The sequence below is a fragment of the Seriola lalandi genome, unplaced genomic scaffold, assembly GCF_002814215.2.
Source record: "Seriola lalandi dorsalis isolate HSWRI2012SDOR001 ecotype SW California unplaced genomic scaffold, Sedor1 jcf7180002054443, whole genome shotgun sequence".
In the NCBI taxonomy this organism is placed as follows: Eukaryota; Metazoa; Chordata; class Actinopteri; order Carangiformes; family Carangidae; genus Seriola; species Seriola lalandi.
This window is the reverse complement of record NW_019524996.1, coordinates 1,329,069-1,356,812: the sequence shown is the minus strand read 5'-3', so window position 1 is coordinate 1,356,812 and position 27,744 is coordinate 1,329,069. Positions and strand designations below refer to the sequence as shown.

At 43.6% G+C, this 27,744-nt stretch overlaps 1 protein-coding gene across 1 annotated transcript; it reads right to left on the bottom strand.

Moving 5' to 3' along the window:
- On the bottom strand, nt 1–27,744 carry LOC111658423 (SH3 and cysteine-rich domain-containing protein 2-like). Its single transcript, XM_087175306.1, has 12 exons — nt 27,618–27,744; nt 17,974–18,322; nt 16,088–16,182; nt 13,497–13,581; nt 13,175–13,285; nt 9,384–9,499; nt 8,531–8,600; nt 8,215–8,303; nt 8,016–8,104; nt 5,143–5,194; nt 3,907–4,044; nt 1–2,505 (listed from the first exon to the last, which is right to left on the bottom strand). The coding sequence occupies exons 1-12, from the start codon at nt 27,705–27,707 to the stop codon at nt 2,407–2,409; spliced, it is 1,383 nt and encodes a 460-aa protein (XP_087031432.1). The 5' UTR covers nt 27,708–27,744; the 3' UTR covers nt 1–2,406.

The following is a 27,744-nucleotide window of genomic DNA, read 5'->3' as shown; positions in this document are numbered from 1 at the left end:
TGTTTTGTAAAGATGTTTTATTGAGGTATGTGGCCAACCAAATGACTCTGGACTCAGGAAACATCCAAACACATACTTTACATTTTGAAATCTCGAAGGTGTGAACGTGTGATGCTACATAAAACTAGGCAGGATAACAAAGAGTTTACATGGATAAAAGCATAAATCCAGTTCTGTTCTGACACGATTTTTCTCCAAGATGTTTACGTCCGAAGAACGAGGACAAACCATCGGCCTCTTCGAAGAGTTCCACGGTGGAGAATCATTGAATATGACAGCGATAACTATGAAGGAGATACCGCAACAAAAAGGACGACTTATTCAGATGACACAAAATAAGGTGCTATTGTCCTTACTACAAGAAGAGAAGCTTATAGTCTCTAAAGGCTTTCACATATATTAAAATGTAGACTAAAGAACAATCATATTAGCTAGATGTCTGTGCTCTGAAAGACGACGTACGAGTTCAATTATTTCATCATTTTCCGCCCATTGTTCTCCTGTTACATTCTCTGCTTCGATTCTACATTTCCCTTAACGTTTGTCATCTTCCATAAGCAGGGTGTGTGCATCCTCTCTCTGGAAAAATAAAATGAGTTTTAAATTAAGTGAGTAATGAGTTTATGAATCGATAGAAGTCTAAACCAGCTTCATACACGGAAAAAAAAGAAAAAAAGAAAAAGCCTTTACTTTATGTCAGAACTGACCAGTCACATCAACAACAAGAGGACAAGAGAAGAGATGACAGGCTGACATTTGATCAATGATGACTCGTGCACCCATGGGTACAACACTACCTGCATGCCCACACTGACTCATAACACTCATGTCACTCCTCTCTCTGCTCTCTCACTGCACCTCCTCCTCCTCCCTCTGTTTTCCTCCTCCTCCTCCGAGCTGTCAGTGAATCTTAAGACTCCTTGTCATGGTCAGAGAGATCCCCATTGTGTTGTGTTGTTTTTCTGGAAGACTGGCCATGATTTGTTTCCCGCTGTTTGAGCTCTGGTGAACAAGTTAAAATGCTGCTCAACACCCACTGCGGCTCTTCAGCAGGTCTCTGCAGAGAACCGAACCCTTTTATACCCGGCGAGGAGAACAGCTCCTGCCGCTTGTAACCGCTATACTCAGAAGATGTTGACACCGTTTTTCTTGCTCAGTGCTCCCAACAGCCAGCCAAGCAAGGGAGGACCACGCTTCCAGTTTTCCTTGAGAGATTCCCAAGTTTCATCTCCCTTCCTTTTGACTTCTCCTGCATCATCTTTGTTTAAAACAGCAAGACGACAAAATGTAGACCCCAGACAATTACTGCTGTTTCTGACTTTTGGGCACAACACATTACATCAAATTGTACTCATATATGATTGTGTCATTAACCAAAAAGAAAAGAGATTCCTGAAGTTTCATTTCCTGTCTCTCTCTGGGAGTTGAAAAGGGATATTTGTTGAGCTGTCGTTTCCATGGAACATGGGGTCTGTCTGCTGATCTATGTTTTCCTAAAGTCATAAATTAAAAGGTTTCTGATGGATTTTTTTTGTACCATATTTTCATTGCAATTTTATACTGAAAAGGTCAGGGAAAAAGTCCCTGTGAAAACATCCTCACAGTCTCAAATTTCCCCTTGAAAATCTTTTCATTTCTGCACTCTCAATTTGGCAAGTGCAATTCTAATTCAGCCTGACGCTGCAGAGGTTTTTTTTTTTAGTGCGTGTACTGCTTTCATCTGATTCTCCTGTCTGTCTGAATGGCAAAAAGCTTTCTCTGGCTGGCAGTGGTTGTCTTTGGCGAGCGCCTCATGTTGTGTACCAGTTTGCATGAAGCTGATATCAGTCCGTCCCCAGGCTGGAGATCCTGACATGAGCATATAGGGATGAGACACGCGGAGTGGGTAGAAACAAGAAAAGGACACTGACAGACGCATCATGTTCCCATGACAGGACACAGCCTCCTCCCACGTCGGGAAACGTCTTTTTGATAAAAACTAAATCTGAAACAGCAAATCCAAGAAATATATTTAAAGCATTTTTGACGTGTGCATCCTCTGGCTGACTAAACATTGATTTTTATATTTGAAAAGATAGACCTACAGCAAGACTGCGGAGAAACAGTCCCCTCTTAAGAGCAGGACTATAACTGTACACTTTATTAAAGACAAACAGCAAACCAATTCAACTGGAAACCTTGTTCATTGTGGGCCGTGGCTCCAAGTCTTTGCAGAAGTGAGTGTTTTCTGTCCTTTTTTTTTATCTACGTTCGGTTCGGTTTTACGTCAGTCAGGACTGTCTGGAAAGGGATGCGGCTGTCCTTTTGCCGAGGTGAGGTCGGAGGAGGGGTGGCGGGGATAGTTTGAAGATGGCTGTGTCCCTGGGGGAAGTAGAAGTGGAAGGATGGGGATGTGCACACAGAGGCTCAGATCTCCTCTATGGAGTCAGCTGGGACCAGCCCTCTCTTCTTCCCGCTGCTCAGCCTCAGAAACACTTCGCCTTCTTCTCGCTTCCCCACACAGATCTGAGGGGAAAGACAGAGCTGGACTTATATCAGAATATAGGTTTTACATGTCAGAAATTATTTATGAAGAATGTGACACATTAATAGACTTTCAAGAACATAGGCAGGTATGCGCGGGGTGTGGGGTGGGGGGGGCAACAGGCATATCAATTTGGCAGAAAATGTTGTGACTAATCTTTCTCTTCAATATGTATGTGAACATTGCCGAAGAATGAATGAACATGCTGCCAGTTCATGTCAGTTGAAGTTCATTTGCCAGTATTATTTCATTAATAGACATGTTTAATCTAGACAAGTTTTAAACTTTGTAAAAATCCTCTACTCTGATTAATATTTTGTTCAACATGGTTTTCCCACATAAAAAGTGAAAAGAAAAGAAAAAAACGGGGCTTGAAGCTCATCTATGTTTACTTTCACAATGAGAAATCTGGATCAGGCCTTGTGGCCCCGCCCACCACCTGCTGGCTCCAGGTGGACAGGTGAAAGAGCAGAAAGAATCAAGATGGTTCGAGGAGGAAACATCAGAGAGACTCAGCCACATGTTTGAGCCTCAGTCAGACCCAAACTCAGATGAGGAGTCTGTTGAGACCAGAACCAGAGACTAGCAGACGGATCAGAACGGTTAACACAGTTAGCATCTGTTATTTGTTTATGTCGTTTGTTAGCTTATAACTGCCAGTGGCTGACACAGTACTAACTCTGTACTGGCAAGGTTTCAGGTTTATTTAGCCCCGCCCCCTGTCCCTGCAAGTTGACGGGATTGGTTCCTTAGGCTTGTGTTTGTATGAAACCCTGGCTGCCTGAATCTGTTTTTATGAGTCATTGGTTCACTACAGTTCAAGGTGGAAACACTCAGTCATGGTGTTGACTGATTATTTCACTCAAGATCATTTATAAAAAAAAATTAACAATAGTAAAAAATTAGGGTTAAATGTTGAAGTGAAAATTAATATGTTCTAAAATTCAAACAAAACAACCCCTCATTTGAACTTTTTGAAGCTTAAAGAGCACCTCATTTCTGTTTTCTCATTTTCATTCAAGATTTTCAACCTGTGCTAAAGAGAAACACGAGTCTTGGGTGCACGGGGCACATAACATGTTGGTGAAATCAGTAAGTCTTATCAGATGAAACAGTGATGACATTGGTGGCAATCCTTTGATCACACCCTGATTGTGATCTGTCCAGGATGTACCCCGCCTCTCTCCCAGTGTGTGCTGGAATAGGCTCCTGGCCCCTGCGACCACACAGGATAAAGTGGGTACGACCACAAATAGAATCCTATGATCCTATGTCCCTATAATCCTTCAAGGCTTATAGACATTTATGAAGAAAGAAAAAATACACACAAAAAAAGAACAAAACCAAATATGTCACAAAACTGCATGGTGGTATTCCTGTACCTGGGATTCCCTGACGGCCATGTGTCCTCTCTCTCGGATGCCGGAGACGCCCTGGATGACCCGCCACACCCTCTCTCCTGGCCGGACCCTCTGCACAAAGTTGGCAGGGAAGAAGCCGACTCTGTCGCCGCTCTTTCCCTGGAAAACACAGGACCAACATTTGGAATTTCTGCTTCATGCTGCAGAATGGACATGAATCCGTGTCACTTGCTGCCACGCTGAAGGGTTGTGTCGTTCCCTTCATAATTGTTTTGAGGTGTTTTGGCTGCTTTGTTGTGAACGGCTGACGATCAGTCCCCCTCCAGTATGATTTAACTTTGCCTTGACATAGATAACTAAGTCTGTAGCAGCTGAACATCTTGGAGCTTAATTTCAGAGTTGCTATCTTCTGCTGTCTAGTAGTAGAATCAGGATGCATTTTTGTTGCCATCCCGATAAGGCTCTGTCTGTGCAGCTACAAATCAGTGTGTGCTGCAGAAACATGAGTAACAACTACAATTACACAAACTAAACCAATCATTGCTTTAAAACGCAAAGAAGAAATTGCTTCAGCTTGATGTCACATTGGTTTTGCACGTATTTATAGAAGAACTGGAGCAGCAGATTACGCCCCTTTAGTTTTCTGGAGCAAACAGATGACGTTTGCACGAACCTCAATATGCAGCAATATTTCATTGTTTATCACCATCTGCCTCAGGTGTTGATGTGTTTATGGAAGTGATTCACACTATACATTGGTAATGAACAGATGATTCAGAAATTATACATTATTTAAAGGTTCGTCAGGACAGCGGTGTTGATTAAGGGTGTTCAGTGACTTCAGAAGTTGTAGTAAATACTGGTCCACTGTGAGAAGATACACACACTCTGCACTATTTAAGTCTGGGTGCATCTTTCTTTTTCTGACAGACACACACACACACACACACACACACACACACACACACCGATGCACATTTATTTCCATTGGGAGTGAGTGAAGCTCATTACAGACTCAATAAAGACATCTTTGAGGCTGCAACACTAGTCAGGTTCATTATGTTAAACTCTTCTGGTAATTTTGGGAGGAAATTATGCTCTATTTCTGTCTGTGGCTGCTTGCATGTTTACGACAGGTAAAAATAGAGCAGGTGTTGTGCATTAAAGGCTTGATTTAAAGGCCTTAATTAACATGTGCACAATAAATACACACACACACACACACACACAGATGTTTGCAAATGATTTATTACCCACCTTCCACCACTCCTCATTAGAGTCGTCAGTGACCTGCACCCGATCACCAGGACTAAAGGAGATAAGACAAGAGGGAAGATGAAAAACAGGAAGCATGAACGGGAGGTGATGGAGGTGGAGAGGAAAAAGGAGACGGGGGAGACGAGAGTGGGATACGTGATGGGGAGATGAAGGGGGTGAGAGAGTGGGAGCGGCGAGCAAAATAAGAAAAAAAAAAGGGGGAGAGAGAGAGAGGGAGAGTTGAGTTCGAGCACAAAAGATAATGTTATCAAACTGCCAGAGGAAGTGGTAGTCACCACGGTTACAAAGCTATGGAGGATAATATGTGGATGAGCCTTTGTTCGTGTCCCTCTGTGGAGGTGACAGAGCAGCTGACACCAAAGTCATGAGGTCTACATGAAATATGACTCGGTAGCGCTCGCTGCAGCGGTGAAGGCAGGACCTGATCTGTAGCCAACCTGGCTTGCATGCTAATCAAGCTAGCAGTTTTTGATGAGATGTTTCCACACACACACACACACACAGTGTCCTAGATACACAGGGAGAAACTGCTGTCCCAGTTGCACTTCTGTACGTTGCGCCTCCTGGGTGCCTGTTCTCACTACTGCCCTATATGATCATCACACACACACACACACACACACACACACACACACACACACACACACACACACACACACACTTCAGTTTGCACATAGTTACATAGACTTACCAACGAGGGTGAGACCCATATATCTCAGGTGATACTGGGACAATTAGTCTGCTCACTGAGGTTTCTCCCAGGAGAACAGCGTGAAACTAAAATGCACTTTTTTCCTTTCCTTCTTTTTTTCTCACCCTGAGCTAGACAAACTCTGTGGCCTCTGTAAGTGTCTCCATGCATTTTGAAGGTTTATGTTGAATTTTGAACAGCGGGATCAGCCTCGTTTAACTGATGTCTCTGGGAACAGGGGCTTTGTTCAATGGCAGGAAAATACACCTTTATAATCCTCCACAGATGGAAGGTGCGTCTAACTCAACAACATGCTGCAAATTATAGATTTTAATTGTCACCGTTTTCACATTGTGCAACTACAGCCTTGGCACCAGGGACAATTTAATTGTTTGGATTTGCTCTGTGGTTTCTTGTGTGTGTGTGTGTGTGTGTGTGTGTGTGTGTGTGTGTGTGTGTGTGTGTGTGTGTGTAAATACTACACAAAAGAGTAGAAAGTATTAAACCCTCAGCATCCTTCCTGTGAGAGGAGGTGCTTCTAGATCCAATAGATTAAATCTAAACTAAGCTCATTTTATTTTACCTTCAAACTGCAAGTTGCACGCGCACACACACACGCACAAACACATTTTTATTTGTAACAAAAAGAAAGTTTAATTATGTGGCATGCACAATACTAACTCACCTACATGGGATCCAGTTATCTTTTAATATGATTTAGTTACAGCTCTGCATTTCCTGCTATGACAAGCCAAAATGTTTTATGTGAAAAAAGGGGTTTATCGTGCACAACTGCACACCAGCTGTAAAATCGGGTCTTTGAACTTACATTGCCTCTCCAGGTCTAACAACACCAACTCACACCATTATCACTATTATCAGCACAGAGTCTGTCTGAAATCACTCCCTTGTTCACTCATTCACTTCTCCATATATAACAGACACTCATCAGGTTACTCTGTAGTGAGCAATAAAGTGTCAATCATGGTTGTTTTGTGTCATCACCGACAGCTGTGGTGTTGCCTGATAAATGTGCAAAGACATTGTGGGATTGATAGCAGAGAGTGGTGCATAAATTCCAGCACTCCAGTCCGATGGCGGAGGATAAATGTAGTGTACTGTAGAGCAAATAAAGCATGATTTCACACACAGCACTGGAGTTTTGGTGACCTCAATTACAACCACCAGCTCTGGAAACACAGTAACTGAAAACACCTGTGTGGGTGGTGCAGGGCTTTTATATTCAAATAACTACAGCGCTCATATTTTATGTGAGTCTGTTAATTCAGCGTATGAAGAAATAAGGTATCCAGAGTTTTACCTGTTGTTTTTTCTGCTGTTTTTCTTTTTTCAGTAAAGATCATTGTCTTTGAAGATGATTCTGTACTGTCTGTTCTTGACCTCTGTTCAAAATATTGCACAGTTTTTATCTTGTGCAGCTCACACAGAGAGCAGACACATTATACTTTCATTAGTTCACATATATTGTGCACACACACACACACCCACACACACACATAAACACAGAGCCACAGCACAGATGGCTCAAAACAGTCCCATGGATTTACATTTGTGAAAGCTGTCCCCTAACTGTCCCCACACACACACTCACACACACACACACACACACACACACACACACACACACACACACACACATGTACACACTGCCCTCATTTAACTGCTGTGACCTCCCTCTCTTCTCTTTCTTCCTTCATCCTATAGAGCTTTGACTTCTATATTTGCACTTTGCTTTCTCCGCACGGTCCCTCCTTCCTCTCACTCTCTCTGTCTGCGAAAACCTTCAGTTGTGTGCCGTTCTTCCCCTCATGTCTGTCTGCCCTTTCATCTCTCAGTTGTTCAGTGTCTTTATCCGCTGCCCCTGCTGGGAACACAGCTCAGTCGCTAGCTCTACGTGGGGGCAGTTATGGGCTCTGAGTTTATAATTAGTCGTCCTTGAGGGCGCCCCGGCACGGTGGGGACATTTTCATCCTGCAGGATCAACAGTCGAGGCAAAAACACAGGGAGGGACAAAGAAAAAAAAACAACGCGAACGCACTCACACACATGATGCTAAAAAACACAATACCACACAAGCACTCCTGCACACACACCTATGGAAATGCTTGCACGTAGGCAGTCTGCTTTGGCTTTTACTCACTGTAGTTCCAGGTCATTCGGTTCCTGAGGCAGAAACTTGTAGAGTGCTACATAGGTGTGGATGGAGTGAACTTCAATGCGCTTGGGCACCTGGACACAGGGTGAAGCAGGGAGGGGAGGTAGTGAGACAGAAATACACACTGGAGGAGGAAAACAACAAGGGGTGACAGTCTACACGGGCGGATTAAACAGAGCGGTACCTTCACGTTGCTCTCCTCTGCAGGAGTCTGAGCCTGGCCGCTGCTCTCTTCCTCCTCCTTCTCCATCTCAGCGTCAGGGACAGGGGGGTCTGGAGGTGGTGAGAAATTTTTCTTAGAAGGTGCCTCCATGCGCTCACACATATGGAAACAGGCATGTCATTTTTTTTCCCACATGCAGACACGGTAAAATCTCTCACACGCGGACAGACGTGCCAACGGAAACAGGAAAACATACGCATAGTCACACATAAGCATGGACATAGAGCACATATGTATATCCACACACATGGAGACACAGACACACGGCAGTGATTACCCCCTGTCTCCTGAGTTATCTCTTCCTCCATGCTGCACTGTCTCTGCTGCCTCTCCTCACCTCCCTCCCCCTTATCAAAGAAGAAAAACAAAAAAAAAAAGGAAAAATTAAATGTTAGCAACAGGATGTCAAAGAGGATGCATTAAACTATTCCTGCTCTGACCTGCGTACATGTATGTACTGTTTGTTCCAGTGTGGAAACAGGTTTGTGTGGTGTAGGAAGATTTGCACACGGCTTCAACTACATGTTTAATGACAAGAACATAGAGTCCAGCGTCATCCATTAAGCTCCCGATAGATGATGCCCTGGTGATCAATTATATCACTTCACCAAATGTGCAGGGTGGATTTAAATAAGGTGGATTTCAGCAGGGGACTAGCATGACCTCAAAAGAGAGGAAACTTTGAAGGAGTTTTAAAGAGGGACTTATAACCCCCCCTTAAAAATCTTGCTTTTGCTGACCTGGCTTCACTTTTCATCTTGCTGCAGTGAAGCACAGGTGTACCCTACTCATCAGGATGCTGTAGCATCACTGATGTGTGTGGTGCAACAGCACACACTTCTGAGGACACCCCACCCCACCATGTGATGCATGGTGGTGTAGCTTATTAAATTTAAGTATAAATTCAAAGCTAAATGCTAAGTAATGCTAAATGATTTGAAGCTGATTTCACATAAACTACAAACGAGGGAGCATTTTGGTGAACTCAAACTCTGTGCTATGGCATCCATTGTATCTATATGTTACCAGTGAGTTGCCCAATGGACCATGTCGTAAAAACATCGCGTATCTTATTGACACAACTGGTCCAACTGTCCTCTACCCCCACCCGCAGGGTGAAGATGTCATACCAGGCTGCGCGTTGGTGACTCTGACAAACTGCCAAAACTGGAGCGGCTCATCTGTGCCAAGGATGTCCCGTAGCGCAAGGCGGCATACACGGGGTCTACACGCGTCCGCGGAGCCTCTGAAACCACACATACACACACACACACACACACACACATTCATTCATAAGACTAAGGCACACATACACACGCACTTATATTCACTTTATTTACAAACACACATGTAAATTGTGCACGCACAATACACAGCTCCACACACACACACACACACACACACACACACACACTAAACTTATGGCTATACACTGAGATTACACTGTACATCATGATCATTGAGCCTGTGCCAATCTGGAGGAACCAGAGGGTCTAAATATAACTGTAGTAACACAGTCAGTCCTGGACCAAAGTGACCCACTTTAGATGTGAGAGAAGACAGCAGCCAAAAGTTAAGGAGACATCAGGACATTCCAATAAATCTACACGCCTGGATTTATTTATACATTCACTGACTGGCAAGAGATGTATCTTAGTTTTAATAGCTGTAATATGTCTGTGTCTGAAGCTGAGTAGAAACGGAATAAGAGGAGAGATTTAAAATATGGAAATCCTCAGAGAGCCTTCATTGCTACATTTCATATCGATGGAAATGCTCGGTGCTCTCAGAGTATTTCTGAAGTGAGGAATGAGATTTTTTCCCCATCCAACTCAACACAAGTTGAATGGAGGGCGGAATGACTTTTCTGCAGGGCTAGATGAGTCCAGATGTGTGTCTCTGTCTGTAAGGATGAAGCCGATGTGATTTGCAGTTTCATATTGAAGTCAGTGCCTCCTTGTTCTTGTCAGACAGATGAAAAATTAAACAGGATTTCTGCAGTAACATGTCTTTAGTGTGACTAGAGTAAGTGCTTATTGATGATAAAGCTTGTTTATGCTTTAAATTGATTTTTAGCAGTTTCAGTGAAGGAAGTATTTCCGCACAAAAGCAATTAATTGCTATAAAAAGTCATCTGTAAAAAGCCGTGTTTAGAGACTCCATGTGTTACGCTGGAAGCAGCAGCACACGCCCATATACAGGCAGGTGCAGTGAAGAAACTTCAGTCGAATTAACTGAGGAAAAGCAGGCTTACAAACGGATGGGTGGACAAGCAGATAGGCAGGCATGTTGAATGACGGGTACAGACGTCAGGTTACTACACTCAGGTAGCAGGCACACAGGTAAACACACAGAGACAAAGGTGATCTGGCAAGAGCTGGTGGAAAAGCCTGGGAAAATGAGGGAATAGGAACTGGGAACAGGTGTGCTCCGGTGACTGTGAATAGGAGACAGGTGAGTGGGATATGACTGGGATAGGGAGTAAAGTCAGAGGACATCTGGTGGGTGGATGGAGAGTGGCAGGAGACCAAGGCAATTAAACAGGACTGAAACAGGAATCCTAACAGAAAGGTTGGTAAGTCCAAAGGACGGAAGAAGACAGCCCAAAGACAAGGAACGGCTCCCACATGTTCCTTCACAAAGGTCCAGCAAGTTCAGCAGGGTGAGTGGAGAGAGTCTGGAGGTGTAAACTCGAGGATGGTCCGATAGCTAGAGAGCAACATGGCCGAGGACCTCAGCCAGGCAGTCGCTCTGGGAGATGGCCCATAGGCAGGGAGGACAGACGGAACCGGTCCAGTGGGCGTCAGCAAAGGCAGGACCCCTCTGAAGGTCGAGCAGAGGACTGACTGTGAAGGCAGGTCCCCCCTGGAGGTCAGGCAGGATGCCAAAGACAAAGGTGGGCTCCCTCTGGAGGAAAAGCAGGAGGCCACTGGCAAAGGCAGGTCTTCTCTGGGGGTCGGGCAGGAGGCCAACGGCGACGGCAGATCCCATCTGGATGAAGATCAGGAGGCTGCTGGTGAAGATGAATTCCCTCTGGAGGGATAATGGGACACTGGTGTCCAGAGCTGAGAACCAGATGGAATGTAGGCTGGCAACCGGAGCATTGGGCAGACAGCCTGATAATCTGGATGGTTGGCGTGGGAAGCAGTCTTGATGTTGGCAGGGAAGGCCGACTCAGGAACAGACTCAGGAACAGACCAAACGTCTGGGACATCCAACAGACACCCGATGCAGGAACAGACAAGACATTGGCAGAGACAGCTGACTCCGGGTCCATGTCAGGGTCCAGCTGGGCGTTGATCGTGGTGCCGGGAAGGAGAGGATCCGAGTCGCTGGGCAGTTTAGGGGATTGACATCTTTTAGACCCATGCCTCTAGGGGGCTCTGAACCCCTTGATACTTTCTGGAAATAGCAGGTGAATCCCCAGGAAAGGGGACTGCTCAAGGCCCTCAGGGTCTGGATCAGACAGGAGTCACGCTGGCTTGGGATCAGGGGCAGATGGGAGTCTACCTGACTGCAGCGCAGGCTGGAGGCTGGTCGACAGCAAGTCAAGCTGGTGGCTAGCAAGCCAAAGTCAAGCTTGCTGGCGACTAGCATGCAGGAGGCTAACCAGCCGGGAGGCAGACTGGGAGACAGGCTGGATCAGATTCTTTGTGCTCCCAACAAGGGGTCCTTTTCTTCTCAGCATAAATCACTCGAGGGTGTGAGGTAAATCATAAAATTAATCTGTTTCATTGCACAAAGGAGAATTCTATCGGTGATATGGCTTCATATCTGTCTCCACATAAACCTTTGTTAACCATCATCTCTTGTGACTTGCTACTATCAACACACGATGAGTTGTATGACAACCACAGTCGGACAACAGTATTCCTCTTGAACCTTAACTTTAACCTACCACGGCTGCTGTTCTTGTCTTAATAGAGAAACAAATCACTATGCAAAATCTCTTGCTAGGTAATCAGATTTTAATTGCCATTGCAAGATTACAGCTTAGAGCACAAACTGTTATTTACTTCACTGCTGCAGCTATTAGACTCTCAGCCTCATAAATGAGCTTTAATATGAGTTAACTCCTTTGCCAAAACGAACTCGATGGGAAATTACAGGGTCTGTAGATAAATCCATCACAAAATTAGCAACCTGACATTAATGCATGTAAACACAAGCTCAGTATGTTACTGAGACTTTTGTTGTTAAGATAATCATGAGGACACTTTGCAACGTGTGATTGTGAGTTTGGCACGTTGCAGCCAGCTGGGCCTGGCGGAGTCCCAGGCGTCATGGCGCTGAGCTCAGGGTGAGGACGGAGCTGTAGGTTAATTGTACCCTGATTCATGGATAGTACAAGGAAGTGACAGCATGAGGTGCTAACCCTGATTCAGCGAGGCATATGGCATGTGAGATGAGGGACTGTGTCACCTACACAGATGTTCATCCAAAGGTATGGCAGAAGAAAACCAAGGCAGGAAATGGCAGAAGAAAAACAAGCTCGCATTCCGAGGAAGAACAAATTCAGATACATGTAGGCAAGTGGATTGAAAGACAGAGATTATACCAGTGTATTTTAGCATTCAACAGCGGTGTATGACAAAGACACAATAAAGTGACAAGGAAATGTCAGAATTATGGTGTCTTGCTGCCATAAATGTATAACATTAAGTAAATTAGTGCTCGAAATTAGGATTATTTTTGCCTATTTTGTGAAATATAGTTGGATGTCATGATACAGAGAGTTAGTCATGACTTAGCTCAGTCAGAAAATAGGCAGCATTTCAATGTTTATAAAGCTTTAAACATGCAAGCTGTAGCGCCAGACAATAAATTAATAACCTCCATCGGTCCAAGGATATACAGTACAAATCATAAACAAAGATATGAAAACATAAACATTAGAACTTATAAATATTTATTCACATACTTTCACAGGGTGCAGACCGTCCATCAGCCTCCAAGAGAAGCTGAATTTGTTCTTCCTCTTTATCTTTTTCCACTTCACGTTCCTCGGGTGTCAGGTGAGATGAAGACAGTTCTGGTTTTATTACAGTACACGCACAAGCACACACACACACACACACAAAAAAAATCAATCAAAATAAACCAAACGGCGAGACAAGAGCAACATGACGGAAACAGAAGCACGGGGACACAAACAAACCAATGCACATGTGCACTCACTCACACACAGACACACACACACACACACGCGCACACACTCTCACACGCACACAAAGTATTCTCACCTTGGCTTGGTTGTATTTCCTTGACGACAGCCAGTTGGTCATTGACAAGCATTGGCGAGCTGAAGTTGCGCTTGAACGCTCCAGACTAATAGAAGGGAGAAAGAAAGGAGAAATTTTTATTTTATTTCTTTCTGTTTCCATTACTTCTTGTTTGTAGGCTGAGTTAATAGGAAACTGGTTCCATGTAATGATTTCAGGACATTAATGGAGAACAAATTACTGAATGAGAAACACATTAACACACAGAGCTACTGACAGACATGCGATTGCGCCCAGCGTGGCGCAACCAGAGAGCTCCTTTCTGCTCTCAGGTCCCACATGGAGGAAATGCGTTAGCTCTCTTCGCTGCTAATTACGAACAATGAATTCACTCAGCCGCTTACTTGTGTTCACGTGGCTTACACACAGGCATGGACTTGTGATTCTGTGTGTGCGTGTCTGTGTGTGCGTGTCCACACGACTGCAATTTCACACTGAATTAAGCAGAGTAAGTGTTTCGGCTGAGACGTTTGTTGGTCTTTGCCTTGACTTGCAAATGAAGCCACTCACTTTGTCGTATTAGGCTGAGGGGAGAAACACTGCGTGGATCAATGGTAATAAGTGATACCTCTGTTCCTGCAAAGATGACCGTGTTCTGGTCTGATGACATTTTACCAGTCGCAGCCCTCTCCCTCTCTCTCTCCTTGTGCTCCTCTATCGAACTGCACTGATCCGCCTTGAACACAGTGCTCTTAAAATTTTCCAAGTGGCTCTCAGAAGGTCTCACCTCTTGCATGCTAATGTTCTCTGCCTCACAGCGAAGGATAAACACAAAAACCAGGGCCTGAAATCACTCCCAATTATCTGCCTACTGCACTACGCTCACCTTCCTCCACCAAATCCAAAATGCACAGATTCCTCGATGAAATGCACAGTTCACTGTCCTTTTACATTCACATTACATTTAATAAAGGCTGTAATATAGTTGCAAGTAGATATCAGGTATAGAAATGGGGGGTTACCCAATTTTTTTTTTTATCATGTTGGGAATAGGAAATGTGGATATTCTCATCTTTTGGGTGCAAAGGGAGGGTAATGTGATAAATAGGCTTTGTTTCAGCCACATCAGCTCTTCACATCTCTTAACACACATCGACTGAAAACAGTATTCTGCCCTTTGCCATATGTGTCTGTGTTCTGTCAGCACTTTCCCTTAAACTGCACATATAGCTGAAACACTGAGTCAGAGCGACTCTGCCCTCAGGCCAATAGTGTTCCAGTGTTTGTGTTGATGCAGTGGACGGTTGTGTGCACTGATACTGTGTTTTAATACAACTACATGACATGCTGCCGCCTCAGAGATATGACACAACAGTGATTCAACATTTGTGCGCAGCTGCTTCAATTTTTTTTTCTCCTCAAACTGTTTTTTCCCCACTTCCTTAACAGTGTACTTAAGCCTGCGCCACAAAAAATATCCAATTAATTCCAAGTGCAGGTAAAATTCCAATTCCAAATCCAACCTATTCAGGTATGCAATAAAGTTACCATGGTAACACTGTTCCTGCTCAGGTTATTCACATTATGACTGTAATCCAAACTCTTATTGTTGCTGGTATTTTTATAATGTTGCTATTAAAAATGTCTGGGGGAAATTGAAGAAGTGGGAGGTCAGGCTGAACTGAGGAGGAGAAACTTGTGCTGTTGGATAAAGCATATCCCCTGTTTTCTCTGTCTCAGTGCACTAGTTGTGGCACATTTTCAGTCTCTTCATGACTGTTAAAAAGTTTATGCTTCATCTTAATAGAAGATAAGCTTCCATTGATGGTGGTTTTAATTTTCTCAAGGACTTGATGTAACATTTACAAAACAAAATTTAACTAATTCCTTGAAGCCTTGAAATGCCTGAAAACACCTTATCATCTTAGGGTATTTCTTAAAGGACTAGTTTGCGGGTTCGTTTTACTGGGGTTATTATCGCACTACTTCTTGGCTGGATGCAGTTGCCTGGCAACCAGTGGAGACTCCAGGAAATGACTGCTCCGAGCCAAAAAATAATCCAGCATATGTTCCCCCTAAAATGGCAAAATGTCTTCTTTACACTTTGGGTGCTGTGTAGATTGAACAAATAAGAAAGAATGTGTTCATGAGTGAGCTGCAGAAGTCTGCAGATTTTGTTACCTTTGTAAGGGCCAGGCTAACTGTTTCCACCTGTTTCCGATCTTATTGCTAAAATAAGCCAAATTTCAGGAAGAACAGAATATTTTCTGAAGATGTTTTGGTATCAGGCAGTTCTTCCAGGTCGGAACTGGAAGTGAGTTTTTATTTAGTTCCTTTTTGATTATATAAATGAATAAAAGAAGAAATGGGTAGGAAATCTAAGCAAACATTAATATGATATATATTCTGTGTATAAATACATAAAAATATTATGGCCCACTTGTGTGCAGTGCAAAAACACCACAGCAGTGATTGCTTAGCACTAATGATGTTGCCAAATTAAAGAAAAAATCTATTCACGAATGAAAAAGTTGATTATGTGACTACGATGTAAACTACCACTGTTATATATAAGGGCAAGATAAAAGATGATTCTGTGTGTGTATTCGCACCTTCCCATGACATGGCTGCTGCGATAGTTCTGAGGTACACCAGAGGTGAGCGGCCATCTTGCATGTTTTACACCGCAGAGCTTGTTTGGAGTTTCCTGCAGAGAGGGACAGAGAAAGCAAAGGATGCAGACACGGAGGCAGCTGCGAAAAGAAAATCACAGCAGGCTGCGGATCTGCAACAGGCAGAAAGGCGCTAACAAAACGAAGTGGCCTTCAGACCGTATGAGCAGGTTTTTCTTCGCTCAGGTAAAAGTGTATTCAAGCACTGTCCCAGTTTTATCAAGCTGGCACTGCTTGTAGGTGTGGAAACTAACACAGCTTCATAATCAACAGTTCCTCTTCCAAAACAGTCTGGAGAGATTGGAAACCAGCTGGAGATATTTCAATCATAATCGATTTGGCATTGAGTCATCTCTCTTTTCAAGTGCTTGAGTCATAAAAAACCACTGAGTATTAGGATGTTTTCTCTTCATTTGTCAAGTAATTAATATCCTCTACTGATTGTTGAATGTTTTTAAGGATTAAAGGGCTGAGTCTCTTTTTATCCCACAAACCAAAGATAACAGATTTCTGGATTTGTTGTAGATGGGAATTACATTGACAGTTCTGTTATGGAGCAGAAAACAACAATCAAACAAATTGCATGGCTCGATGAAACACCGCTTTTACTTTGAAGAGACAAAATGGATTCTGCTTCATCAGCTTAACAAGGAGGCTGAACTGTGTTTTGGGACTACAGAGGAGTACAGCTAGAGCGAGGTGATGCATTACATAAATAAACCCACAATGCATGCAAAAAAAAAAAAAAAAAAAAGTACAGCAGGTTGGAGTCTGTAATCAATCATAGTGACAGGAAGAAGATTTAGCAGAAAAACTAGCAGTGGCTAGCAGTTCATGCAAGCAGCAAATTAGGCATAAAAGTACTCATACATTTGCACCACAGCAGCCCCTGTTAATAATCGAATGGTTTCTTCACAGCTATAAACACTGAGAGCTGCATTGAACTCATACGGTCCGGCTCAGACGATGAGCTGATAATTTAGTTTCAAACAAGTGATTTTATTATGTTCATTCTGCAACAACTTTAACTGGATAGCTTTAAGAAAACAAAAAAAAAATGTTTAAAAAAACAAAGCAAGCATGTGTTAATTAGTGAGCTTTAGTGACGCTGGTAGGTGGATTACCATTGGACAGAGGCTAGCTCTTTCTCTGTTTTGAGTTTTCGTGCTAAGCTAATAGCGTTTTTTTCTACCACGTGGCCTCGACTCTACTCGCTTTTGGTACCAGGTACTTCTGCTTCCGCTGCAGATAGTACCTCTCAATGCCGCGCCATCTGATAACGACGACGCACGAAGCTATCGTGATGTGATCTTCAACTTCAATGAACAATGGAGGATATCGAAGGGATACCAAACAGAGGAACGTTGACGACGCAGTAGCGACGATTTTCTCTGACCAATCAGTCGTCTGCAGTTTATTCACAACACCTTTTGGTATTGCCTCAGCTCGCATTGGAACCTCGGCAGAGATGATGCCAAAAAAAGCACCACGTACCAGGTACTTATCCTCAACTTTTGCCCAATGGTAGGCAAGTAGAGTCGAGTCAAGTTGAGCCGGTCCCATGCAGTAGAAAAGGGTTATAAGGTAGCGGTTGCTGGATGTAGCCTTATATTTGATGATAAAATATTTGGGTGATAAAACATTGTCCCTACGTAGCATTTTAATTATCTTTAGTACAATAGGTGGTGTTCTCTCCATAAAATGGTCTCCAGTTTGCACTAGATGAGAAGCCATGTAAACAAAGACATGGTGGCCAGAGAACTGCAGCTAAAACTTGGCTTGAAAAAAAGCAAAGAGAGTCCAGGGGGGTAAACTGAGCACCTTACCCACGATCATGTGCTTGCAGTGCTGGCAGTTGGTGGGCTTGCGAAAGACGTGGTCCTGAAAACAGTGGGTGATCTGAGGTCGGGGAGGTTTGGTGGGCAGTGACGGGGAAAGGCTTAGGGAGGGGGAGTGGGAGGAGATGGAGGGGTTGGGGCTGAGAGATGGAGAAATGGACGGTGAGCGGTCACCGACGAGAGGAGAGCCAGGCAGCAGAGGGGGAGAAGGAGGCGGCGGGTCAGTGATGAAATCCGGGGGCAGGCGAGCGTCGCTGTAGGACCTTTGGAAGAAGTTCTCCACGCTTTTACTGCGCATCATGGTCTTGAAGGACAGCGAGCGTTTTAGCCTCTGGAGCTGCACACACACACATTGACAGAGACAGAGAGAAAGAGGGTACACTAAGAATAAACACAAGATAAGCAAGAATGTCGCGCCACATTTGGGAGCAATAACAAATGTCCAATACACCCTTAGGACAGCACCGGCAATATCCCAGCATCCATAAACACAACACTCTGCTCTGATCCGTACACCGTGGGGAAAGAGGGTGACTCATGAAATGCAATATCACCTCATAAGGAAGCAGCACATTAATAGCAAAGCTACCTGTATGCTCCAAGAGATGGAGCACACCTTTTGCACAGTCACAACAGGGCTGCTTCTGCATTTGACCTATGCTCAAACAAGATAAGCCTGTTTTCTTTGAGAGCGCCCATGACCATACATATATTGAAGACTGCTGTGTGTACATGGCATTTCCTCAGTAGTGGTGGCAGGAGGGCTATTGTGATGAAACGAAACAAGACAGTTTACACAGCCTTATCATGTATCAACAGCCTATCCTCGGGGCTCGTAATCTGATGGAGCCTGCTCATTGGATCTATTGATCGCTCTACAGGCGTGCACAAAGCACACGGGGCCAATGGATCCCTCCTCACATGGCGACAACTTGCTATCATATCAAATTGCATGTAACTGCTCTCATGTATATTGACATAACTAGGCATGCTTGTATCTTACAAGCTGTATTGACCAAACAGTCGTGAATGACTGATGGCTGCTGTATTTCAAAATCCCAACAATTAGACGACAAAACGTCACATCAGCAGCCATCACACGCCAGTGGGCTCTGCTTTCTGCAGCCACCTAGCATTGATTGACTAGATAAATGCATGTTTCCTGACATTTCCCTCCGGCTCTGTGTACAGATGATGATGCTAGCCTCCCGGAGGATGGGCGGCCATTTGTTACCCTGACATGCAGTGGCAGCGGGAGAGCAGTGTGAGGGCGTGGTCGTGTCGCAGGGGGAGAATGGATCAACAAGGACAGACAAGCAGACAGATAATCAGTAGGCAACAGACACACCGTGCGCACACGCTCTGTCTGTTTGCCTGTCTGCATGTGCTCGTTCTGCTCGGCACCAAACATAATCACTTTACAGGGACATGCTGTTTACAGCTCTGCGTGTCAGAGGAGAAGACATGAAAACAGTTTGTCTATTTAAGTTTGTGTGTGTGTGTGTGTGTGTGTGTGTGTGTGAGGTAGAGCAAGAAAAACAAATGTGTATAATTGAGAGCATGTCTGCACACTCCATATGCTTCCTGTAAATCTCCATTTGTGAAATTTCCCTTGGCTACACTGATGAAGACAAGAGGGTGGACTAATGTAATACATTATATTGCTGTTGTAGCTGTGGGGGCAAAGGATGGCGCTATTCTCTTTATAACACAAACGGCCAGAATACATCATTAGTCTGGATCGTGCATGACTCTGATTGGCAGTTTTTACTCTCTGGTAGAAGACGCATAATTCCTCAGTTTAACAATTTAACACACCTCCAGCCTTCGTTATTACCTATTACACTTAACACAAAACGTGTTACTTTCAGGGAATGTGCAGCTTGTCTGTAATGCTCCTTGTGCATGTGCAGTAGATATTTGGCATCGGTGGATTGTTTAGTGTGTGTGTGTGTGTGTTTAGTTGTGTAGTATTTATGATGGCTGAATTTGTTTGTACATTTTTATCTGAGCTTGGAAACTGTAGTTGATGCAACAATCTCAACACAGGATCCACTGTCTACTATTTTCTCCACTGCCCTGAAGCTCATATAAAATAGTTTTCCACAAAATTGAGCACATCGAAGGACTGACGATGGACGGTTCACAAAACGATCGACATCAATGCAGCAGAACCAGAAAGAGATGTCTTTTTTTTTTATTTATTCCAAGCATTCCTCTTCCTTGTCAAACCCTGGCTCCTACATTACCCACATCGCAACTTGCCCACTCCACAGCTCCATTAGAGATTTGACTTCCCTGTCAGTTGGAGAAACTCTAAAGCAGTTGGACGTTGCAGTAAAGATTATTTTGTGAACATTAATAAATACTTAATAATGTATCGATAAGCCTCTAATGATCCCAATACCCTTTATGACTTGCTCACTTTCTAATAGTCTAATAAAGATGCTGCAGGAGGATATTGCCCTGCCAAATGGATTTTTCACAATCTGGCAAACCAAACCAAAGAATAAAGTAAAGCATGATTTATTAGCCATTACACCCATCCATAAAGAATGCCATTTAAAAAAAGTTTTATGCTTAATTTAATCATCTTTACTAATGGTACAAACACTACCGCAACAGCATTCTCTACGGCTCATCATCCAAAGTCCTAGATGAACTTCAATATGTCCAGAACGCTGCTGCTCTCCTGCTCACCCACTCCCACATCACCCCTGTCCTCCAGAAACTCCACTGGCTCCCTGTCCCACAACGAATCCAGTTCAACGTCCTTTTCCTCACTTACAAAGCCCTTCCACCACCACACCCCCTCCGGCAGCCTCCGCTCATCTGATGCCAACCTTCTGTCTCCACCACTCAGGACCGAGCCCCGGGCCTGCGGCGACGGAGCATCAGCGACTGCACCGATCTGTCCGCATCCAAATCCCCAATCAAAACTCACCTTTTCAGAGCTGCTTTTAAAATGTAACATTGTGGTGTGTTGTATGTATTTTTTCTAGTATGTTTATATGATCTTTTTTTCATGTAAAGTGTCTTTGAGTACCTTGAAAAGCGCTATATAAATAAAATGTAGTATTATTATTATTATCATTATTATTATTAAAGATGCTTTGACATCGCCACGTTTTCTGTGCAGCATCACTGTCTTGAGCCGAGCTCTCTCAATCAGAGCAGATGAGTGCTGGCATAACAGCTCCGGCTAGAGCACACGTCTCAATTACAGCTAATCTAATCGTCTGTCACTGTGTGGGCTTAAAAAGCATTCCCGTTAGCTTCCATTTGAGCATTAGCTGAGAGCGTTGCACTGAGACAGTCAAGGCCAGTGTGACACCGCCTTCAATTTGGGTCATGAGTGCACACAGTCTCTATTCATGCGCACTAGGTAATGTGAATTTTTTTTGACAAGAGAGACGCCAGGTGTTGATGAAGATGAGTCAGAGTGAGGTCAGCTTTGCCACAGATGATACAGTGGTTGTGATTCATTGGGTCTAGTCCCATATGTATTATTGATCCGCTGCGGAGTCATGACAAAGCTTGTCAAGTGCAACGGGAAATGCTTCAAACTTCTCTCATTTCTCTAATAACTCTACTTCTAGCTGCAAAAATCTTTCACAAAAGCAACTTGAGTTAAATCTTGCTTGATAATGTTTCTCTCTCAACAAATAATGTATATGGTTCACAAATGACTCACAGTGCAATGCAAAATGCATAACATTGCCCAGATTTACACACACACACACACACACACACATATATATGCATAGTCAATATTCTTCAAGAAGCACCAATCTCTCTGCTGCAGACCAGATCCTGACAAGCTGCCTCGGCGGACCTGTAAAAGCCCATAATTCCACCACCTTCGATCCATACACCAAACAACCCCAAGCTGTTCTCACATGTGGCCAACATAAATGTCCAAAATCAAGGCTCCACAGAAGGAAAGCGTGGCTCCAGCAGTCATCATTCATTGTTAACGCTTTTATTTCACCAGAATATGCGGCTATTCCTCCCTCCATCAGTATTTAATGGGGCCAGGGGCCAGGCTGAGATAAATATGGGCTGCTCCAGCCTGTCCAGAGGTCAAGACTGGTCAACAAAGGCTTGGTCCCGCTGGGAATGGGATGATAAATACAGCTTATGGCCATAATATCCTTTAGCGTGGACTGTTTTGAATGATTCACATATAGTTCAAACAGAACACTGTAACTAGAGACTGTAAAGGTCAGAATAAATAGAAAGTTTAATATGTCTGAAATCTGGTGAAAAGGTCTTGGTGATGGGGTACGCAACACCTAGTTTTTGTTTCTTTTTAAAACTAAAAATCAGACACAGTCAGTCACATCACTTTAAATAGAAACCGGCCAGGTGTGCAGGACTATTAAAAAAGGGAGATTTTTACTCCGTCTTTTCTCCAAATTTAACCCACAGTAATTCTACTTCTACCATTATCTCTGCTCACTCCTGAATCACTCACCTCAGGGTGGTCAGCAACAGAAGAGAGGGAGAAGTTCAGCTGTAATTGGAAAAAATAACCACCGTGGCACACACACACACACACACACACACACACACACACACAAATCCACCCTGTGCTCCGACCTTGCTCTAAATGAGGATATTTCAGCCTTTAGAAGGATAACACTGGTGGAACTGTGCTGTGTAAGACACTGTTTCCTGGCTCAATCCAATTCTGGGTCATCAACAGAATGTGCGCTTCCAGAGGAAATGATCACTCTCAAGTACCAGGTACATGATGTCTTTAGGGATATAATTATCAACACCTTCACCGTGCGACTTCAGTTTGTTTCGGGCCGATGATGCACAACTGAAATACAGAGAAAGAAAACAGTTGTAACTGAACCTGAGGTAAAAACACAACCATGGAGTTTTATTTTGGAGTGACAAAGCATGGTGTCAATCACAGCGAGAGACCAAGAAAAAACCTAAACAAAACAGACAACACACTGCTTAGGGCTCTGTCATTACAGGGAGGGTATGTGAACCAGTTTCATGTCCCAATATTAAGTTTGTCACTATGCACGGCAGCCTGGCAGATTCCCGCTTTGAATACGAGATAAGAGCCGCATAATCACAAGCTGCTTCCATCGTTCTGTTCACAGATACATCACACATACATGAACACACACAGTGCACGCACAGTCAATAACATGCTTGCTCACACACACACTCTCTCTCTCTCTCTCTTTAATGGAGGAGAAACATAGTAGTTTGTATTACAACCACTTTCCTCACAGCAGCAGCACAACATTCGGCTAACCCTGACATGTGGCTTTGCCATGGCAACTCATCATCCACCCATTTTCACACACCCAATCGCTGTCCACACACACTCCATGCCAAGCACGATACAATGGCTGTCAGTCTCAGACAGAGGGGAGGGAAAGCTGTTTCTGAATGAGCATCACAGGTGAAAAACACATCTCCTTAACATAGTTTTCTTCCTCTCATCCTCAGAGCACATCAGATACGGCGCAGTTATCTTGTGGAGCCTATAGTGTCCAGTATTTCAACAGCTCACACCTTTCCCTTTGGTGTCACATCAATAAACATCACGGCAGTGAAGGTGTTAGATTAATTACTCAAGACCTTGGCCCACATCAACATCCCTCTTTGACTTAGTCCCCTGGTCACGGCATCAAATATGTGTGTAGAGTGGCATGGCTGAAGGGGTGTGGGGGGGGCGTATCTCCAAACTGGAAGGATTGCCTTGAAATTTTACATTCATTCATTGGTCATTCATGGTCCTCAGAGAATGATTCCCTAATGACCTTTCCTCAAGTACCACTGTGAGGTTGACATTTGTAGTTTTGAGTGAAATGACTCAGCAACATTTGGATCCATTGCCATGAAATTCGGTGCAAACATTCAGGGTGAATCGTAATAACTTTGCTGGTGTCTTAACTTTTCCTCTAGTGGTAGAATTGCACTTTTTGTTTTGTGCTAATTTGCAAATGTGAACATGCTGAAGCTAAGACAGTGAACATGATAAACAACAAACCTGCTGAACGTCAGCATGTGAGCACGTCGGCTTGCTTACATTAGCATTAAGCTTAAACCAGCGTGTGTGTAGACTCACAGAGCTGCTAGCATTACTCCAAACTGCAAAAAGTCTTGTTGTATTTGACCTTGACATGCTGCTCACAATTCATGATAGGTTTAATAAATCACACACAGTTCTCTGAAACATTATTAATTCAATATATGTGATATAAGCAATACAGTATTTGCACCTCTTTGTCAGCAGTAAACACATAAAGTGTAGCCAGGTTGATATATTTAATTTCTTAGGAATAGTGAATATTTAATTATTTTTCTAACATTGATATGTATTTTGTTTTGTGTTTGTTTAATTATTGCTTGTTACAATTTGCCTGGAATTATTAGATTGCAGAGCATCATTATCTCCTCCAAGGAGTCATTACATTTTGGGGCAGATCATTTACTATAAATCTGAATTTTTTTTCCTCTGGAGTCTGGTGTATGTTGTTTGACATTGGCCTTGGTAGAGATTTGTGCTCTGAGTGCCCTTCTAGGTTTGTGAAAGGAGGATTAATGATAATACTGAATTATTGCCCCATGCTCTAATAAGAATATAATTGTGACCTCCAGCAGAAGGCCCCTCCCTATCTCCACATGTCTGCTTGCACTGTCTACTCTTGGATATCTAATAAACATTTGGATTGGAAACCACCAAAACTAAAGCAAATTAAGCTATTTCACTACTATCACTCAACATACTGTGTGTCTAATTGTTAGCATGAGCTGCCAGGCTGAAAGATCTCTTTCACGGAAATAAAAAGAGAGAAAGCTAGACTTGGCCACAAACTGCATGATTTAAGTTTACTTGTCATTTAGTTTTAGAGCTGTGACAAGCTCCCATTTTCACACCGTAGGCAATGCCAGTCACCTTTTATCACTCAGCCGACTGTGTGTGTGTGTGTGTGTGTGTGTGTGTGTGTGTGTGTGAGTGCTTAAGTGCTCGCGCTTAGTGAAGAAGATTAGGTGAAGAATCCAAAAGACACATAGATGAACTGTTATATTCTCGTCACTGAAAGGGAAGGCTGACAAATGGGCTCAATCTCCCCACAACATGTTGCAGACTATTATTTTATGTCTTTATATCTTTGAGCTCAGAGTTTCTCCTGTGAACTCATCTTGGAGAAAAAGAGGTTTATTCGTGCAATTCCATCACAGAGAAGTCTCCCAGAGCATCAACAGCCCCGAGAGATCAAACAGCTCTCAACAAAAAAGCAACACTAGTGGCTGATGATTGTTGCTCAAGCATCTCATCTGGTCCACCGCGTACATTTCTGCCAGCCTTGGCAACGCACCACAGACTACATTGTTGGGAGCCAGGGAGAAAGTCCATGCTTCCTTTCTTCTTAATCCTCTGGCACTGCTTTGCTCTGCTCTTGATTTCTGATACCCATCTATGTGGGAAATTTGCTGCCGGTGGATTTCAGGGAGCATCTGTTATCAGAGGGAGTCCCTCCCTCTCTCTCCCTGTCATCTTTATCTCATTAAAAGCATCATGAACACATGGCTGTGTGCCTGATTAGATTCCTTCTAAAAATTATACCCTGTGGCTGATTTTTTTTATTTTCAATTTGGGAATGGTCTTGATTAAGTCTTTAAAATAGATAAAGGAGGAATGTTGATGTGAGCGAATCTCCTGGGACCACACCTGACCATATCAGAGCCAAGCTAACATTAAAGGTCCATATAACACTTCTGTGTTTTATTTGAAGTGATGATCCATAAGAAGATATATTTGTGGTTTTAAGAACCAAAAACCATCTCAATACAGTTTTACATCTCCCCCCTCAGGCTTCTATCTGGAGCTCTAGTAACAACAGGTCAGTGAGCCAATCAGAAGAGAGGAGACTCTGAGCCAGTGAAAAATATAGAACATTTTAGGTTAGCACTCAGAGAAACCAAATCCTGCTAGTTTGGATGGTGGGTCCAAGTGGGCGGGGCTTGGGGCGTGGCAGAGCATGGTGACTGCTTTGTTGTGACATCACAAAGGTGGTGGTGGTGGTTTTAAGGCTCAGTTTCTGAATACAGGTGTGCATCTCTCTGTGGACCGAGGCTTTGATACTTTCACAGTATTAATATAGAACCTAGACCTGACTTATGATCAAACAACACATTGACATCTACCTTTAGACTATATGGGACCTTTAACTTCAGTATTCTCCTTGATACCTTAATAAACTCCCTTAAGGTGGCAAATCCACACCAACTGTTCTGTGGCAGGGAGCAATTGAATCTTGGGAAGTTCCAAAGATTTAACAATTGACCGATTAAAGTGAAATCCATTTCACACGGAGCCCTGGAATACTACCATTGAAGCCTCAATCGATTGGGAAAGCAGAGGCAGAAGAGGAACAGAACTTGTGCTTCAACGGCCGACCTTGCGAGTTTGTGGCATAAATAGTTGTGATGTGGTGAAGCTGGAGCAAACTGAGCATCATTTGAATACCAATTGGATCAGTCCTGAGTGGCAAAGAGTTGTACCCAATTCTCTCTGGTGAGCAGCTGGTGAGGACTGGGGGTTACTGAAGTGGGCCGCGCCTGAGTGAGTGGTGATAAAATAGCTTGCAACAATGCCGACCTTCATGCTTCTTAGAGAGAGCATCAAATATTTAGATGAGGCACTGAGGCAATCAGCTGGTGGAGCATCTGACTCTGTTGTTGCACCAGTATCGCTTTGCTTCAAACATGTCAACGCCGTGTCTTTGTGTGACGGCGATAGAAGGGGGCATGAGACGGAGACAAAGACTCAAGGAAAGTTGTATGATGTGGGCTAAATGAATCAAGTCTTGCATTAAAAAGCAGGCATTGAGAAAGCTTTCACAGCTCAGGCTCTTGGAGGCCAGCCCTTGAAATCTTTGTTTATACAGTCATGTCAACAATTTAAATGGAGTCATAAGGATACTTTGAAAGGCCACTTGAAGCTCAGGCAGGCCAACACTGCACAGTAGAAGGACTTAGTTCTGTGAATTAGGCACAAAATGCACTGTGGCCATTTATGCTCATTCCAATATGAACCGGCTTGCAGCATAGTTGTGTGTGAGCGCAGCAATGTGAAAAGACAGGAATATGAATCAGTATTAATCATTATATGCAAATTATTTTTGCCTAATACTTATCAAAATGCACATTATGAATGAATTCTAAACATAAATCCTCTGAGTGAGTGTGTGCATGTGTCTGTGTGTGTGTGCACGCGCGCAGGAAGTAGATTTGGAGAGAGAGAGAGGCAGACAGAAAGGGGGAGACAGTGACATCAGACCTTACGTATGAGGTTACACCTAGTGACGCAGTCATGATGAATACAACCGCATTTGTATTGTAAGTATTGTCATCAATATTATATAAACCGGTGGAATAATACGGGAAGATGAAAACACAAAAAAAGACCAAATCACTGCTAAAAAATATTAAATAAAATGACTCTCTCACTGATTCAGCCTACAGTCATTTTTCTCTCCGTGTAAACTGCTCTGCAAAGTTCATTGTTGAATCTGGGAGTCTCATCAGAGTATGAGGTGCAGGGCGGGTCATTAGAGGTGAGTGTAACAAAGCTTAGAGGTGCTGGTACTTGCCTTGGATGTCATGGGTTGGATGGACATGGTGCTTGGAGAGCGCTGGAGCTGCGAGTCGCTCTCCACCTCATTGTTCTCCTCAGTCATCATTGGTACCGTGGTGGAAAGAGTCGTTCGAGACACAAGC

Bases quoted from the DNA above. Each gene is read 5' to 3' on its own strand.
- LOC111658423 (XM_087175306.1), bottom strand. From the start codon at position 27,707: ATGATGACTGAGGAGAACAATGAGGTGGAGAGCGACTCGCAGCTCCAG. The intron at 8,105-8,214 runs GTACCGCTCTGT...CCCTGTGTCCAG, and splicing joins CAGAGGAGAGCAACGTGAAG to GTGCCCAAGCGCATTGAAGT. The intron at 4,045-5,142 runs GTGGGTAATAAA...TGTGTTTTCCAG, and splicing joins CTAATGAGGAGTGGTGGAAG to GGAAAGAGCGGCGACAGAGT.